This window comes from Salarias fasciatus, chromosome 2 (genome assembly GCF_902148845.1).
Source record: "Salarias fasciatus chromosome 2, fSalaFa1.1, whole genome shotgun sequence".
Lineage (NCBI taxonomy): Eukaryota > Metazoa > Chordata > Actinopteri > Blenniiformes > Blenniidae > Salarias > Salarias fasciatus.
The window spans coordinates 13,726,699-13,745,321 of record NC_043746.1 but is presented as its reverse complement, the minus strand read 5'-3'; the positions used below and the strand labels follow the sequence as shown (position 1 = coordinate 13,745,321).

Sequence of the window (18,623 nt, the reverse complement as noted above, 5' to 3'; positions counted from 1 at the left end):
AAAAGGAAAACATTATTGTTGCAAAGGAAAGCCTACCTTTTCTTTGTTGGGTAATGTCTGAGTCCTGGTAAAAGTGTCTCCTCCGTTTATACTGATCAGTTCAGCATCTACAGGTGGAAACGGTCCAGGGAAAACCACTACATCGCTCTTCAGTGTGTCTGAGCTGAAACACACGTCGTACTGCTGAGTAGATTTGGAGTAAGACCAGCTCCCGTCAGGGTGGGTGGTGATCATGGGGGCGCTGTACCTGCTGAAAGAGCCGTCCGTCCGGTGGCATCTCACAGCTATTAAACTGATGAGACTCAGCAGAAAGATGACGGACACTGACACGATGGCAATCAGCAGGTACAGGTTCAAATCCGAGAAGCTGTCCTCCTTTACAGGCACATGTCTGAACGGAGTCTGGATGTCAGCGGTGCTTTCAACAACCACCACATCAATAGAGACAGTAGCTGACAGGGAGGGCTCTCCATTATCAGAAACCAGCACCACCAAGGGGTGAGTTTTCAGGTCATTGTCACTCATCCTCCTCTTCGTCCTGATTTCTCCCGTGCTGGTTCCAATCCTGAACAGGTTGTTTCCTTTGGGTTCAGACAGGTGATAGGAAAGCAGTGCGTTGTATCCAGAGTCTGCATCTACAGCCCTGATCTTTGCCACAAAGTATCCTGCTTCAGCAGAATATGGGATGTTCTCACTGTTAACAGAGCCGTGCTCAGAATAAGGAGCAAGAATTGTTGGAATATTATCATTTTCATCAAGGACCAAGACATTGACAGTGACATTGCTGCTGAGTGATGGAACACCGGCGTCTGTGGCCTGAACTTTGAACTGAAATGTTTTTAATTCCTCAAAGTTAAAGGACTGAAGACTGACAATTTCTCCAGTCTCTGAGTTAATGTTTAAAACAGATGAAATTGGAATATTTCTTGGGAGACTGTCTAACAAACTATAACTTAATCTGGCATTACTTTGGAGATCAGGATCCAGCGCACGTATTGTGCAAATAACTGAACCTGTTGGACTGTTCTCTTTGACAAAAACATTAATTACAGGCTCCATAAAATGAGGTGCATTATCATTCACATCAGAAACTTCGACAGTGATGATTCTGATGCTGGATAGAGGAGGACTCCCTTCATCTGTGGCCTTAATGGTCACATTGTAAAACGAAATGTTTTCTCTGTCCAGAGGTCCATCAACAACTAAAGAATAGTCATTTTTGTAATTTGATTTAAGCTTGAACGGGACTGAACCCGCGACATCACAGTGAGTTACACCATTATTTCCTCCATCTTTATCACTCACTGTAACTAAAGCAACAATTGTTCCAATTTCTGCGTCTTCTTTAACAGGCGTCATCAGTGACGTCACTGATATTTCCGGAGCATTGTCATTCACATCAATTATCTCGATCAGCACTTTAGCATGCGCACTGCGAGGAACTGAACCCCGATCCATTGCCTGAACTCTGAGTTCATGAGCAGTTGTCTCTTCATAATCGAGTGTTCCCTTCACAGTGATTTCTCCTGTTTCTGGATTTAAATAAAATATAATTGATTCATCAGAATCGCCTTGTTGAATAAAAGAATACACGATTTGACTATTTATTCCTTCATCTAAATCTGATGCATTTAACTTTATGATCAGTGATCCTGGAGATGCATTTTCTGTGACGCGCACTTTGAAAAGCGGTTTGCTGAATGTCGGTATGTTGTCATTAACATCTATTACATTTATATGTATCTGCATTGATCCTGATCTCGGAGGTTTCCCTCCATCGACAGCTGTTAAAACAAGAGTGATCACCGACTGTTTCTCTCGATCTAAAGGTTTCTGCAGCACCAACTCAGCAGACACACCGTGTTTTCCACTGCTTTGAATGTCAAGAGAGAAATGTTCATTTGGACTGAGCTTGTAGGTTTTCACTGAGTTACTTCCATCATCCGCGTCTATTGCCAAAGGGAGAAAATAATGCTCTCCTTTCAGAGATGATTCAGAAATGTTCAGAGAGTATTTGTTTTTAGGAAATGCAGGGGAATTATCGTTAATATCTACAATGTTGATCTCTACACGATTTACATTCATGGGATCACTTAACACTGCTTGCAGTCTCAACAAGCATTTCGCCACATGTGAACAAAGCTCCTCTCGGTCTATTCTCTCGTTGACAAAGAGGTTCCCGGTACGCAGGTTAACGTCAAAGTATGTCTTACTGTAACTCGAAACCACACGCAGATCTCTGGTTTCAAGTTCTTGTACATTCAGGTTTAAATCCTTCGCGATATTTCCCACCACTGTCCCTTTGTTCACCTCCTCGGAAATGGAATAGGACAACTGTGAAACAGATCGGCCACAAAGGCAGAGCAGTGCAACAAAATGAATCCACGCGTATCCCCTTTTTCGGAACCCGGCCATCGTTGAATCCATGAAAGATCACAATCTCAGAGAACATCTATCGCAGATTCGGTAATCCATTCCACAAAAGCACAACTGCTTTATATTGTCCAACGCTCGCCACAATCGCCTCGACTGTCCGGAAAATAACGTGGAAGATGACGAGCTCGTTCTTCAGCCACAGAGGAGGGGTTTCAGGGTTTACCAGCAATTTCATATCTACGGTCTACTGCGACATCGTGTGGTGAAAGGAAGATCAACGCTCACTGAAACTACATCAATTGATGTCCCATTTCACATAAAATGCACCACATCTTCAGAAAAATCTTGATCTCAGATCAAAACATAATTGCTAAAATTGGTTATAAAAACAACCAATACCAAAAACCTGAAAAAAGGTACAATTCTTCATAAATGTTTAATGACCAATAAAGGTCGTGTTTTTAAACTGATACAGTCATATTAGGGAATAAGTTTAAAACATGTTCGAGTGGTCTTTAAAATACTTTTCAAGTACAGATATTTAGCTCATGGTATTTTGGATCAAAATATAAATCATTTCAACACAAACTATGTCGAAACCAATTTGGCCATGCACGTTTCACTTCAGGACCATGGAGAGCGTCGTTTAATTTGTTTCAGAGAGAGCGGGCTGCTTTCCTTCAACTGGTGAGATCACGACTCAAGAAAAACAAAAAATGTATAACAACTCTTGTGTTTAACAAACAAAATTAAACTTTTGTTTTCTGGCATGTTAAATTTATGAGTTAAATTTGCGAAGAGGTTGCCCTGATCAAACGGGTGCAACCGTGAAATTACTCGCGCAGACACCTGAAAGCTGATCCACAAACGCAAGGTATTGATGATCGCGTCCGGACTGCAAATTCAACTGAAGTGTTGATACGAATGATTTATTATGTTATTTTTTTACATCTGAAAATGTTTGCGTTATACATGTATTAGTGTATATGTTCTGAACGCTGTTGTGAGATTGTTGCACACACGATGAACTATCATGTTCTTTGCCATGTCCCTCTTTTCGATTTTTACTCCATGCTGAAAGCAACCAAACGTCACTTGAAGCAACACCATGACGTGGCGATTGCCACCGTTTACATAACGTAATGCACGCCAAAAAATCATTTGAACGTCCTTGCTCTGGCCTGATGACTTCTGAATAGAACGACCCCAAAACACAGCAAAACTGTAAGGATTTGGCCCGTTAATAACAGAAACGCTTGTGTCAGCATCTTACTCTATTTTCCCAAAAGTGATGTGTTCAATTTTGACAGAAAAAAGTACAGGCTACTATTAGTGTTAAGTCATTGTGGAAATTTTTCATTTCTGAAACTTGGAAGTTACAAGCACACTTGGCACGTTTTATGAAAATGAGCTAATTTTAAATATGGAAACCGCAAAAACAACAACAACAACAAAAAAAAAACAATAATAATTAAATAAAAAAATTAAAAAAAGACACGTCAAAACTAAACAAACAATCAAACCTCCATCTCAAAACAGAAATAGAAAATTACAGCCAGTCATGGCCTACCTTTTCCTTGTTGGGTAAAGTCTGAGTCCTGGTGAAAGTGTCTCCTCCATTTATACTGATCAGTTCAGCATCTACAGGTGGAAACGGTCCAGGGAAAACCACCACATCACTCTTCAGTGTGTCTGAGCTGAAACACACGTCGTACTGCTGAGTAGATTTGGAGTAAGACCAGCTCCCGTCAGGGTGGGTGGTGATCATGGGGGCGCTGTACCTGCTGAAAGAGCCGTCTGTCCTGTGGCATCTCACAGCTATTAAACTGATGAGACTCAGCAGAAAGATGACGGACACTGACACGATGGCGATCAGCAGGTACAGGTTCAAATCCGAGAAGCTGTCCTCCTTTACAGGCACATGTCTGAACTGAGTCTGGATGTCGGCGGTGCTTTCAACAACCACCACATCAATAGAGACAGTAGCTGACAGGGAGGGCACTCCATTGTCAGAAACCAGCACCACCAAGGGGTGAGTTTTCAGGTCATTGTCACTCATCCTCCTCTTTGTCCTGATTTCTCCCGTGCTGGTTCCAATCCTGAACAGGTTGTTTCCTTTGGGCTCAGACAGGTGATAAGAAAGCAGTGCGTTGTATCCAGAGTCTGCATCTACAGCCCTGATCTTTGCCACAAAGTATCCTGCTTCAGCAGAATATGGGATGTTCTCACTGTTGACGGAGCTGTGCTCAGAATAAGGAGCAAGGATTGTTGGAACATTATCATTTTCATCAAGGACCAAAACATTGACGGTGACATTGCTGCTGAGTGGAGGAACACCAGAGTCTGTGGCCTGAACTTTGAACTGAAAGGTTTTTAATTCCTCAAAGTTAAAGGACTGCAGACTGACAATTTCTCCAGTCTCTGAGTTAATGTTTAAAACAGATGAAACTGGAATATTTCGTGGGACACTGTCTAACAAACTATAACTTAATCTGGCATTAACTTGTAGATCAGGGTCCAATGCACTTATTTTGCAAATAACTGAGCCTGTTGGACTGTTCTCTTTGACAAAAACATTAATTACAGGCTCCATGAAATGAGGTGCATTATCATTCACATCAGAAACTTCGACAGTGATGATTCTGATGCTGGATAGAGGAGGACTCCCTTCATCTGTGGCCTTAATGGTCACATTGTAAAACGAAATGTTTTCTCTGTCCAGAGGTCCATCAACAACTAAAGAATAGTCATTTTTGTAATTTGATTTAAGCTTGAAAGGGACTGATCCCTCAACATCACAGTGAGTTACACCATTGTTTCCTCCATCTTTATCACTCACTGTGACTAAAGCAACAATTGTTCCTATTTCTGCGTCTTCTTTAACAGGTGTCATCAGTGACGTCACTGATATTTCTGGAGCATTGTCATTCACATCAATTATCTCGATCAGAAGTTTAGCATGCGCACTACGAGGAGATGAACCTTGATCTTGTGCCTGAACTCTGACTTCATAAGCAGATGTGTCCTCGAAATCCAGTTTACGTTTTACCGAAATTTCTCCTGTTTCTGGATTGAGATCAAAAATACCCGAAGGATCAAAATTCCCTCTTTTAATCAAAGAAAACAAAATTTTACTGTTCATGCCCTCATCTAAATCAGTTGCATTTAACTTTATGATCAGTGATCCTGGAGCTGCATTTTCTGTGACGCGCACTTTAAAAAGCGACTTGCTGAACGTCGGTATGTTGTCATTAACATCTATTACATTTATATGTATCTGCATTGATCCTGATCTCGGAGGTTTCCCTCCATCGACAGCTGTCAAAACAAGTGTGATCAGCGACTGTTTCTCTCGATCCAATGCTTTCTGTAGCACTAATTCAGCAGACGCACCGTGTTCTCCACTGCTTTGAATGTCAAGAGAGAAATGTTCATTTGGACTCAGCTTGTAGGTTTTCACTGAATTACTTCCGACGTCCCCGTCCACCGCTAAAGGGAGAATATATCGCTCTCCAGTTAAAGAAGATTCGGAAATATTCAGAGAATACGTATTTTCAGTAAATGCAGGGGAATTGTCGTTAATATCTAAAATATTGATGTCTATGCGATTTACATTCATTGGATCACTTAACAATGCTTGCAGTCTCAACAAGCATTGTGCCACATGCGAACAAAGCTCCTCTCGGTCTATTCTCTCATTAACAAAGAGGTTTCCGGTACGACGATTAACGTCGAAATATGTCTTACTGTAACTGGAAACCACACGCAGATCTCTGGTTTCAAGTTCTTGTATATTGAGGTTTAAATCCTTCGCAATATTTCCCACCACTGTGCCTTTGTTCACCTCCTCGGATACTGAATAAGACAAATGTGAAGTAGATCGGCCACAAAGACAAAGCAGTGCAAGAAAATCAATCCAGACGTATCCGTTTTGTCGTTGCGGGAACATTGTTCATGCAGTAAAAAATCAGTTCCTGGCAAAACATGTATCCCAGTGCAGGTAATCCATTCAAGAGAGGTCCCACTTTCTTTCAGATCGCTCACCACTCGCCACAATACTACTCAGTGAACAGCATGAACAGTGAATGATGACGTGTCCGCTTGGTTTTTTTTTTTTTTTTATCTCCTCGTGCACAGAGGAGGGCTTTAAGGTTCATGAGCATATTCACATCTACGGTCTACTGCGACATCATGTGGTGAAAAGTTGTTACGTTCTGATCAACACAATTGTCGAATTCGCCAAAGTATTCGGAGTGCAATGCATCGTCTGGAACTGATTGGACCACAATCACGAACAAATTGATCGAAATGAGCCAGGAATACGGGTTTACCAGCGTTCAACATTAATATTCAAGAAGCAACATTTCATATCATTCAGATCCCCTTCAAAGCAGTCAATACAAGTTCTAAAGGAAATATCACAAATATGCCGCTGTGTTATCAAGACTATTTATGTTTATCAACTCAAAAGTTGATGAAGTAGCATAGATTCACTGGTCAGGAGAAAAAAAAGGAAAGGCCGAATATTTTGCATTAGAATTCAATAACATCAAGAGCACCGACTACACCATAAATTACACAAACCTCAAGCTGTTCTCCCAAAAAGTCAATTTCAAAGCATATGTCAAGGTCAGGTCAAGCCCACCAAGGCACCAAACACTAAATCCACATTTAAATGTTTCATAATGTCGGAGCCATTTTTTTTTTTTTTTCATTTCTACAATCTGACTCTCGGAGGGGCAGGATGGTTTTGGAATGCATTTAAGCAGCACACAGGTGATGGGCTTCAGGAGTGCGAGAGAGGGACAGCACAAAATCTTTTGACTTTGTTCGGGTGCACGTGTTCGTGTCAGAGAAGACGGAACAAGTGAATTTATCTGCTCCAATCGTGGGAACGTACTATGGAGTATGTTAAATGTATACTGATGAAAATAAATGGGTCATCATCGCACCCAAAGACCTTCACAAGTGAAATACTGATTGATTGGATCGCCTGAAGCGTCTGAAACAGTTCTCCCTGTCCACCCTCAATAGGAAAACCAAAATGTACTAGTGCACACTGTGAATATGCTGGACAGTCAATACATGTGTTTTTAAATTATTTTTCGCATTCATTGCCTGGACAGGGAGATTTGATCATTCGAATAAGATCTTCCATCTGGTTGGGCTGTAAGTTAACTAATTGATCTGATCATACGAGCAAGACGCGGGACATTTTCCTCGCACTTCTGATACATGTGCCCTCTTCCCTCCGCACTTCATTTTCTAAATTATTCAGATAATACTGTAATCCACGCAGAACATGCAGTACCGTGTTTTACCGAGCCATCTTTAAACGCACCTCGAGCGTACGCATGCCAACACCGGTTGGTTCGGGATCACCAACAGGAGGTGTGCAGCTGTCAGCAAACAAGCCAGAGTCAACATGAAGGGGAAAAAAAGATACTTCTCAGGTTTTCCAAACAAATAAAGTGTTGTTACATGCAGATAATGCTAGCTAAATGATTACTTGTTGTTACACAGCTAATATGGTTAATGAGAATATTAATGTTGTTACCTTTAACATCTGTTGGTTGTTAGTTGATGCCAGGAATAAACCCAGTCCTAGTATTCTTGGATGCTAAACATTTAGGAAACTTTTTATGACTTGAAAAATAAGTCTCACAAATTTGAGGAATTCTGTAACTCTATCTATAAATTTTTGGAATGGCAGTGATCAGTTGCTGTTTGAATTTGGTTTCTTGTTGTTTGTTGCTGTCATGTTGTTTGGACTGGAACAAAAGTAGGTTACAGTGTTAAATGTATTACAGTTTTGTATTTGCAAAACAGAACACAAAAGTCTTTTGGTTTATTAGCCTGGGATCAATTAATCTACATCGTGTGATTGGTGTTTCTTGTGTTGAAATTCAATAGGCCCTCATATGAACTATCAAATATCCCAATGAACCCCCACATAATAATTGTCTGGTGCTGCCACTGTTTGACATTAATATCTCACTAGGTGAATGAATGCTATTGCTGACACTTGCAGAAAAACCTTTTTTTTTTTTTTTGTAGTGAATACCACATTCAAGAAAACTAATGAAGAGTTGTTATGACTGATTTCTTGTTGGACCTAAATCAGATATCTGTGTTGTCATTTCCATTACTCACCTTCTCTTTGTTGGGTAAAGTCTGAGTCCTGGTAAAAGTATCTCCTCCATTTATACTGATCAGTTCAGCATCTACAGATGGAAACGGTGCTGGGAAAACCACCACATCACTCTTCAGTGTGTCTGAGCTGAAACACACGTCGTACTGCTGAGTTGATTTGGAGTAAGACCAGCTCCCGTCAGGGTGGGTGGTGATCATGGGGGCGCTGTACCTGCTGAAAGAGCTCTCTGTCCTGTGGCATCTCACAGCTATTAAACTGATGAGACTCAGCAGAAAGATGACGGACACTGACACGATGGCAATCAGCAGGTACAGGTTCAAATCCGAGAAGCTGTCCTCCTTTACAGGCACATGTCTGAACGGAGTCTGGATGTCAGCGGTGCTCTCAACAACCACCACATCAATAGAGACAGTAGCTGAGAGGGAGGGCTCTCCATTGTCAGAAACCAGCACCACCAAGGGGTGAGTTTTCAGGTCATTGTCACTCATCCTCCTCTTTGTCCTGATTTCTCCCGTGCTGGTTCCAATCCTGAACAGGTTGTTTCCTTTGGGTTCAGACAGGTGATAAGAAAGCAGTGCGTTGTATCCAGAGTCTGCATCTACAGCCCTGATCTTTGCCACAAAGTATCCTGCTTCTGCAGAATATGGGATATTCTCACTGTTGATGGAGCCATGCTCAGAATAAGGAGCAAGGATTGTTGGAACATTATCATTTTCATCAAGGACCAAAACATTGACGGTTACGTTGCCGCTGAGTGGAGGAACACCAGAATCTGAGGCCTGAACTTTGAACTGAAACGTTTTTAATTCCTCAAAGTTAAAAGACTGCAGACTGACAATCTCACCCGTCTCTGAGTTAATGTTTAAAACAGATGAAACTGGAATATATTTTGGAACACTGTCTAACAAACTATAACTTAATCTGGCATTATTTTGAAGATCAGGATCCAATGCTCTTATTTTGCAAATAACTGAGCCTATTGGACTGTTCTCTTTGACAAAAACATTAATTACATGCTCCATAAAATGAGGTGCATTATCATTCACATCAGAAACTTCTACAGTGATGATTCTGATGCTGGATAGAGGGGGACTCCCTTCATCTGTGGCCTTAATAGTCACATTGTAAAACGAAATATTTTCTCTGTCCAGAGGTCCATCAACAACTAAAGAATAGTCATTTTTGTAATTTGATTTCAGCTTGAAAGGGACTGATCCCACAACATCACAGTGAGTTACACCATTGTTTCCTCCATCTTTATCACTCACTGTGACTAAAGCAACAATCGTTCCAATTTCTGCGTCTTCTTTAACAGGCGTCATCAGTGACGTCACTGATATTTCTGGAGCATTGTCATTCACATCAATTATCTCGATCAGAAGTTTAGCATGCGCACTACGAGGAACTGGACCCTGATCCATTGCCTGAACTCTGACTTCATGAGCAGGTGTCTCTTCATAATCGAGTGTTCCCTTCACAGTGATTTCTCCTGTTTCAGGATTTAGATCAAATATATCTGATTCATCAGAATTCCCTCGTTTAATAAAAGAATACACGATTTTACTATTTATGCCTTCGTCTAAATCTGATGCATTTAACTTTATAATCACTGATCCTGGAGATGCATTTTCTGTGACGCGCACTTTAAAAAGGGGTTTGCTGAATGTCGGTATGTTGTCGTTAACATCTATTACATTTATATGTATCTGCAATGATCCTGATCTCGGAGGTTTCCCTCCATCGACAGCTGTTAAAACAAGAGTGATCACCGACTGTTTCTCTCGATCTAAAGGTTTCTGCAGCACCAACTCAGCAAACACACCGTGTTTTCCACTGCTTTGAATGTCAAGAGAAAAATGCTCATTTGGACTGAGCTTGTAGGTTTTCACTGAGTTACTTCCCATGTCTGCGTCTACTGCCACTGGGAGAACATATCGCTCTCCGGCCAGAGATGATTCGTAAATATCTAAAGAAAATGAGTTTTCATTAAATAGTGGAGCGTTGTCATTAATATCTAAAATATTGATCTCTACACGATTTACATTCATGGGATCACTCAACACTGCCTGCAATCTCAACGAACATTTTGCCACATGTGAACAAAGCTCCTCTCGGTCTATTCTCTCGTTAACAAAGAGGTTCCCGGTACGCAGATTGATGTCAAAATATGTCTTACTGTAACTCGAAACCACACGCAGATCTCTACTTTCAAGTTCTTGTACATTCAGATTTAAATCCTTCGCGATATTTCCCACCACTGTGCCTTTGTTCACCTCCTCGGAAATGGAATAGGACAACTGTGAAACAGATCGACCACAAAGGCAGAGCAGTGCAACCAAATGAATCCACGCGTATCCCCTTTTCCGGCACCGGACCATCGTCGTATCCATGAAAGATCACAATCTCAGAGACCATCTATCGCAGATCAGGTAATCCATTCAAAAAAAGCACAACTGCTTTTTTATTTTGTCCAACGCTCGCCACAATCGCCTCGACTGTCCGGAAAATAACATGGATGACGACGCGGTTGTTCTTCATTCACAGAGGAGGGGTTTCAGGCTTGCCAAGCAATTTCATATCTACGGTCTACTGCGACATCATGTGGTGAAAGGAAGATCCCCGCTCACTGAAACTGCATCTATTGATTTTCCAGTTAATTTTGAATAGACCACATCTTCAGAAAAATGTTGATCTCAGATGAAAACATATTTGCTGAAATTGCTGAGCAAAACAAACACTGATAAACACCTGAACATTTTCAACATTTTCATAAATATTTAATGACCAATAAACTTTGTGTATTTAAACTGATATACTCACATTATGGAATTAGTGTCGATAAAAAATATTAGACTGGTCTTTATCTAAAATACTTTACAAGTAGAGAGGTTTAGATCATGGTATTTAAATAAAAATAGGAATTATTGAAGGACAAATTTTGCCGAAACCAACTTGGAAACATGTCACTTCAGGACCATGGAGAGCGTCGTTCACTTTGTTTCAGCGAGAGCGGTCTGCTTTCCTTCAACCGGACAGACTCGAAATCAAGAAAAACAATATTTATAACGCCTCTATTTTTATTGACAATATACTACTCATATTTTCTGAAACATTACATTTATGGCTTAAATTTGCGAAAAGTTTGCGCTGATCAAAACCTGTGCAAACATGATATTCGATACTCGATGACACACTTGAAATCTTTTCTACAAACACAAGGTATTGTGGATCGCGTCCGGACGGAAAATTAGACTGAAGAGTTGATATGAATGATTTAATATTTTATTTGTTGTGTCTGAAAAAAGTTTGCGTTACACGTTTATTATTGTTTATGTTCTGAACATTATTGTGAAGTCGGTGTGCACATGCTTCATTTCACTGTCGTGTTTCTTGCCTTGTCCCTCTTTTTGCTTCATGGTGAAAGCACACAAACGTCAGTTTGACAAAGTGCCATGACGTGGCGATTGTCATCGGTGTCGTAAGTGAAGCACGCAAAACATTCGTTGTTACAAACGTGTTCTGGCGTGATTACACGCATGGTATGGTTCTCAGTAAAACGACCCCAAAACACAACAAAACTGTAAGGATTTTGTCCATGAAAAGAGAAAAGCTTGTCCCGGCATGTTACGTTATTGTCCTTAAACTGTCAGTATCGGTGTTGATTTTTAACGGAAGATATTCTGTTCGAATTAAGACCCACTGTGTCATTCTGGAAATTTTGATTCCTAAAAATGTTAACAGCAATCAGTCAACAGACAAGCAATCAAACCTCTAACTCAAAATAGAAATACAGAATTACAGCCAAGCAAAGCCTACCTTTTCCTTGTTGGGTAAAGTCTGAGTCCTGGTGAAAGTATCTCCTCCGTTTATACTGATCAGTTCAGCATCTACAGGTGGAAACGGTCCAGGGAAAACCACCACATCACTCTTCAGTGTGTCTGAGCTGAAACACACGTCGTACTGCTGAGTGGATTTGGAGTAAGACCAGCTCCCGTCAGGGTGGGTGGTGATCATGGGGGCGCTGTACCTGCTGAAAGAGCCGTCTGTCCTGTGGCATCTCACAGCTATTAAACTGATGAGACTCAGCAGAAAGATGACGGACACTGACACGATGGCAATCAGCAGGTACAGGTTCAAATCCGAGAAGCTGTCCTCCTTTACAGGCACATGTCTGAACGGAGTCTGGATGTCAGCGGTGCTCTCAACAACCACCACATCAATAGAGACAGTAGCTGAGAGGGAGGGCTCTCCATTGTCAGAAACCAGCACCACCAAGGGGTGAGTTTTCAGGTCATTGTCACTCATCCTCCTCTTTGTCCTGATTTCTCCCGTGCTGGTTCCAATCCTGAACAGGTTGTTTCCTTTGGGTTCAGACAGGTGATAAGAAAGCAGTGCGTTGTATCCAGAGTCTGCATCTACAGCCCTGATCTTTGCCACAAAGTATCCTGCTTCTGCAGAATATGGGATATTCTCACTGTTGATGGAGCCATGCTCAGAATAAGGAGCAAGGATTGTTGGAACATTATCATTTTCATCAAGGACCAAAACATTGACGGTTACGTTGCCGCTGAGTGGAGGAACACCAGAATCTGAGGCCTGAACTTTGAACTGAAATGTTTTTAATTCCTCAAAGTTAAAAGACTGCAGACTGATAATCTCACCTGTCTCTGAGTTAATATTTAAAACAGATGAAACTGGAATATATTTTGGAACACTGTCTAACAAACTATAACTTAATTTGGCATTACTTTGAAGATCAGGATCCAATGCACGTATTGTGCAAATAACTGAACCTGTTGGACTGTTCTCTTTGACAAAAACATTAATTACATTCTCCATAAAATGAGGTGCATTATCATTCACATCAGAAACTTCTACAGTGAGGATTCTGATGCTGGACAAAGAAGGACTCCCTTCATCTGTGGCCTTAATAGTCACATTGTAAAACGAAATGTTTTCTCTGTCCAGAGGTCCATCAACAACTAAAGAATAGTCATTTTTGTAATTTGATTTCAGCTTGAAAGGGGCTGATCCCTCAACATTACAGTGAGTTACACCATTGTTTCCTCCATCTTTATCACTCACTGTGACTAAAGCAACAATTGTTCCAAGTTCTGCGTCTTCTTTAACAGGCGTCATCAGTGACGTCACTGATATTTCTGGAGCATTGTCATTCACATCAATTACCTCGATCAGAAGTTTTGCATGCGCACTACGAGGAGATGCACCTTGATCTTGTGCCTGAACTCTGACTTCATAAGCAGATGTCTTTTCATAATCCAGTTTACCCTTCATAGTAATTTTTCCTGTTTCAGGATTTAGGTCAAATATATTATTGTTAAAAAAATTTCCCTGTTTAATAAAAGAATACATAATTTTACTGTTCATGCCCTCGTCTAAATCTGTTGCATTTAATTGTATGATCACTGATCCTGGAGTTGCATTTTCTTTAACGCGCACTTTGAAAAGCGATTTGCTGAACGTTGGTATGTTATCATTAACATCTATTACATTTATATGTATCTGCATTGATCCTGATCTTGGAGGTTTCCCTCCATCAACAGCTGTCAAAACAAGAGTGATCACCGACTGTTTCTCTCGATCTAATGTCTTCTGTAGCACTAATTCAGCAGACACACCGTGTTCTCCACTGCTTTGAATATCAAGAGAGAAATGTTCATTCGGACTCAGCTTGTAGGTTTTCACTGAGTTACTTCCGTCGTCCGCGTCCACTGCTAAAGGAAGAAAATAATGTTCTCCTGTCAGAGATGATTCGGAAATATTCAGAGCGTATGTATTTTCAGTAAATACTGGGGAATTGTCGTTAATATCTAAAATATTGATGTCTATGCGGTTTACATTCATAGGATCACTTAACAATACTTGCAGTCTCAACGAGCATTTTGCCACATGTGAACAAAGCTCCTCTCGGTCTATTCTCTCATTAACAAAGAGGTTCCCGCTACGACGATTAACATCGAAATATGTCTTACTGTAACTCGAAACCACACGCAGATCTCTGGTTTCTAGGTCTTGCAAATTGAGGTTTAAATCCTTTGCGATATTTCCCACCACTGAGCCTTTGTTCACCTCCTCGGATACTGAATAGGACAATTGTGAAGCAGATCGGCCACAAAGGTAAAGCAGTGCAACCAAATGAATCCACGCGTTCCTGCTCTGTCGTGAGAGCATCGTTGATGCCTTGAAAGATCCGAATCCAAGAGGACATCTATCAAAGATCAGGTAATCCGTTCAAAACAGCACAAGTGCGACCATATCCAACACTCGTAACCTTCTTCCCGACTGTCCGGAAAATAACATGGATGACGACGCGGTTGTTCTTCATTCACAGAGGAGGGGTTTCAGGCTTGCCAAGCAATTTCATATCTACGGTCTACTGCGACATCATGTGGTGAAAGGTATGACCACGCTTACTATATCTACATCAAATGATTTCCCAATTCACATAAAATCTACAACATAGTCTGAAAGGATCTCAATTAAAAAAAGATAAAATAGCTTATCAATACATCCGGGTATAAACAACTGAAAAAAATAAAATAAAATACCAATATCAATATGTAATGAAAATAAAAAAAACGGGTATTAAAACTGATAAACTCACAGAATTGAATTAGTTTAAAAATTTCAAGATTTATGTTTAACTTAACACGCTTAATAAGTCGATGTATTTTGAATCAAGTCGGAATTGTTTCAGGACAGACGTTCCCGAAACCAATTTATTCCAGTGTAACTTTAGCACCATGGAGAGCGTTGTTCACTTTGTTTACAAGAGGGTGAGCTGCTTTCCTTCAACTCGACAGACTCTGACTCAAGAAAAAACAAAACGCGTACAACACCTCTCGTGTTTAAATGACAAAATTGCACTTATGTTCTCTTTCATATTATATTTCTGGGTTAAACTTCGGATTGGTCACTATTATTGCAATGCTTGCAAACGTGACACTAGTCGCACAAATATCTGAAAGCTGAAATGGAAGATATTAAAAATTACGTACGACGAGCTGCAAAATAAAATTGGAGAGCTTGTATGCACTATTTGATATGCGATTTGCTACAGCTAGAAAAAAATAGCGTTGTGTACCTATTTTTAATTGTTTATGGCCTGAATGTTATTGTGAAGGCGGGGCAATCAGGTTTAATATTCCAGTGTTTACTCTCATTTTAGTCCATGGTGAAAGCACATAAACGACAACTGAAGCAACCCCAAGACCGTCTGATCGTCGTCGTGTAAAAAGTGTAAAGCATGCAAACTGTGTAAATGTGTATTTGAACATTTCTGTTTGGATTGATTACACGCTTCGTATTATTATCTTTAAAACGACTCCAAAGCGAAAGAAAACTGAAAGGACCACCTACTGATCCATTTGGTCAATCGAAAAAGGAAATGCATATTAGTCTATTTCCCCAAGAATGTCGGTTTTGATTTTAAACGAAAGATGTGAGAGTCGGCATTGAGACCGACTGGGTCTTTGTTGAAATTTTGATTCCTAAAACTTGTAAGTTACGAGCAAATATGAAATTTTTTATGAAAATGAAGTGATTCTAAATATGTACAAGGATAAACAACACAAAACAGCCTCCAAGTCAAAATAGAAATGGGACATCACAGCCAAGCATAGCCTACCTTGTCCTTGTTGGGTAATGTCTGAGTCCTGGTAAAAGTGTCTCCTCCATTGATACTGATCAGTTCAGCATCTACAGGTGGAAACGGTCCAGGGAAAACCACCACATCACTCTTCAGTGTGTCTGAACTGAAACACACGTCGTACTGCTGAGTCGATTTGGAGTAAGACCAGCTCCCGTCAGGGTGGGTGGTGATCATGGGGGCGCTGTACCTGCTGAAAGAGCCGTCTGTCCTGTGGCATCTCACAGCTATTAAACTGATGAGACTCAACAGAAAGATGACGGACACTGACACGATGGCAATCAGCAGGTACAGATTCAAATCCGAGAAGCTGTCCTCCTTTACAGGCACATGTCTGAACGGAGTCTGGATGTCAGCGGTGCTTTCAACAACCACCACATCAATAGAGACAGTAGCTGACAGGGAGGGCTCTCCATTATCAGAAACCAGCACCACCAAGGGGTGAGTTTTCAGGTCATTGTCACTCATCCTCCTCTTCGTCCTGATTTCTCCCGTGCTGGTTCCAATCCTGAACAGGTTGTTTCCTTTGGGTTCAGACAGGTGATAAGAAAGCAGTGCGTTGTATCCAGAGTCTGCATCTACAGCCCTGATCTTTGCCACAAAGTATCCTGCTTCAGCAGAATATGGGATGTTCTCACTATTGACGGAGCCGTGCTCAGAATAAGGAGCAAGGATTGTTGGAACATTGTCATTTTCATCCAGGACCAAAACATTGACGGTCACGTTGCTGCTGAGTGGAGGAACACCAGAGTCTGTGGCCTGAACTTTGAACTGAAATGTTTTTAATTCCTCAAAGTTAAAAGACTGAAGACTGACAATTTCTCCAGTCTCTGAGTTAATGTTTAAAACCGATGAAATTGGATTATTTCGTGGGACACTGTCTAACAAACTATAACTTAATCTGGCATTACTTTGTAAATCAGGATCCATTGCACTTATTTTGCAAATAATTGAACCCGTTGGACTGTTTTCTTTGACAAAAACATTAATTACAGGCTCCATAAAATGAGGTGCATTATCATTCACATCAGAAACTTCTACAGTGATGACTCTGATGCTGGATAGAGGAGGACTCCCTTCATCTGTGGCCTTAATGGTCACATTGTAAAACGAAATGTTTTCTCTGTCCAGAGGTCCATCAACAACTAAAGAATAGTCATTTTTGTAATTTGATTTAAGCTTGAAAGGAACTGATCCCACAACAATACTGTTAGTTACACCATTGTTTCCTCCATCTTTATCACTCACTGTGACTAACGCAACAATTGTTCCAATATCTGCGTCTTCTTTAACAGGAGTCATCAGTGACGTCACTGATATTTCTGGAGCATTGTCATTCACATCAATTATCTCGATCAGCACTTTAGCATGTGCACTACGAGGAACTGGACCCTGATCCATTGCCTGAACTCTGACTTCATAAGCAGATGTCTCTTCATAATCCAGCTCTGCCTTGACAGTGATTTCGCCTGTTTCCTGATTTAGAACAAAAATATTAGACGGATCAGAATTTCCTCTTTTAATAAAATAGTAACTTAATTTACTGTTTATACCCTCATCCAAATCTGTTGCATTCAACTTGATCACAGTTTCCCCACTTGCAGCATTCTCACTTACACGCACTTTGTAAAGAGACTTGCTAAAAGTCGGCGTATTATCATTTGCGTCTATAACATTTACATTCAGCTGGAGTGTTCCCGATCTAGCAGGTTTTCCACCATCCACAGCGGTCAGATTGAGTCTAATAATCGGTTGTTTCTCTCGGTCTAAAGCTTTGTTCAGTACTAATTCAGCAAACACACCATGCTCTCTATCACTTTGTACGTCTAAGGAGAAATGTTCATTTTGACTCAGCTTGTAGCTCTTCACTGTATTGATTCCTATGTCGGCATCCTCTGCTATTGGCAGAAAATACCGGTCTCCCGGTGACACCGACTCCGATATGTTTAAAGAGTAGTACTTTTCAATGAATTCTGGCGAGTTATCATTTATATCTACAACTCTGACCTCAATACGGTGCACTACCATGGGGTTGTTTAAGACAGCTTGAATTCTCAGTAAACACTGTGCCGTGTTCGGACAAAGCTCCTCTCTATCTATTCTGTCATTCACCACCAGGCTTCCCCTCCTCAGATCCACGTCAAAATATTTCTTACGGTTACTCGAAACAATTTGCAGATCCCTGGTTTCAAGTTCTTGTATACTCAGATGCAGATCATTTGCGATGTTTCCCACCACGGTGCCTTTGTTCGCTTCCTCGTTAATGGAGTAAGAGATCTGCGCAGCAATCCGCCCGAAGAGACAAAGGAATGAAACAATATGAATCCAAATATATTCCTCTTTTCCCATTGTTTAAAAATACACCGAGGATGCCGAAATCCAGATTATTCCATGTATGCATCAGTAATCATATTCCTCAATCAT

The 18,623-nt window shown here is 40.8% G+C and overlaps 2 protein-coding genes and 1 pseudogene across 15 annotated transcripts in view; all 3 read right to left on the bottom strand.

Annotated features, from left to right (window-relative positions):
* The window catches only part of LOC115397319 (protocadherin alpha-C2-like), a 422,283-nt gene that overhangs the window by 40,872 nt on the left and 362,788 nt on the right, over positions 1–18,623 (bottom strand). Inside the window, exons 1-2 of one of the 14 annotated variants that reach the window (XM_030103580.1) lie at positions 5,329–6,340; positions 37–1,418 (exon numbers count right to left, since the gene is read on the bottom strand). The exons of 12 other annotated variants lie outside the window; for them this stretch is intronic. In XM_030103580.1, the coding sequence (XP_029959440.1) occupies positions 37–1,418; positions 5,329–6,325 (2,379 nt within the window). In that variant the 5' untranslated portion in view covers positions 6,326–6,340. Of the gene's footprint in view, positions 1–36; positions 1,419–3,946; positions 6,341–18,623 lie in introns of those variants that run through there. One more of the 14 variants, XM_030103595.1, reaches the window with a different exon arrangement.
* On the bottom strand, positions 12,326–13,392 carry LOC115403977 (protocadherin alpha-3-like). The gene has a single exon (XM_030113074.1). It carries the CDS (start codon positions 13,367–13,369, stop codon positions 12,326–12,328), a length of 1,044 nt encoding a protein of 347 aa, XP_029968934.1. The 5' UTR covers positions 13,370–13,392.
* LOC115403971 (protocadherin alpha-5 pseudogene) lies at positions 16,158–18,559 on the bottom strand (annotated as a pseudogene).

Bases quoted from the DNA above. Each gene is read 5' to 3' on its own strand.
- LOC115403977 (XM_030113074.1), bottom strand. From the start codon at position 13,369: ATGGAGAATGTAATTAATGTTTTTGTCAAAGAGAACAGTCCAACAGGT.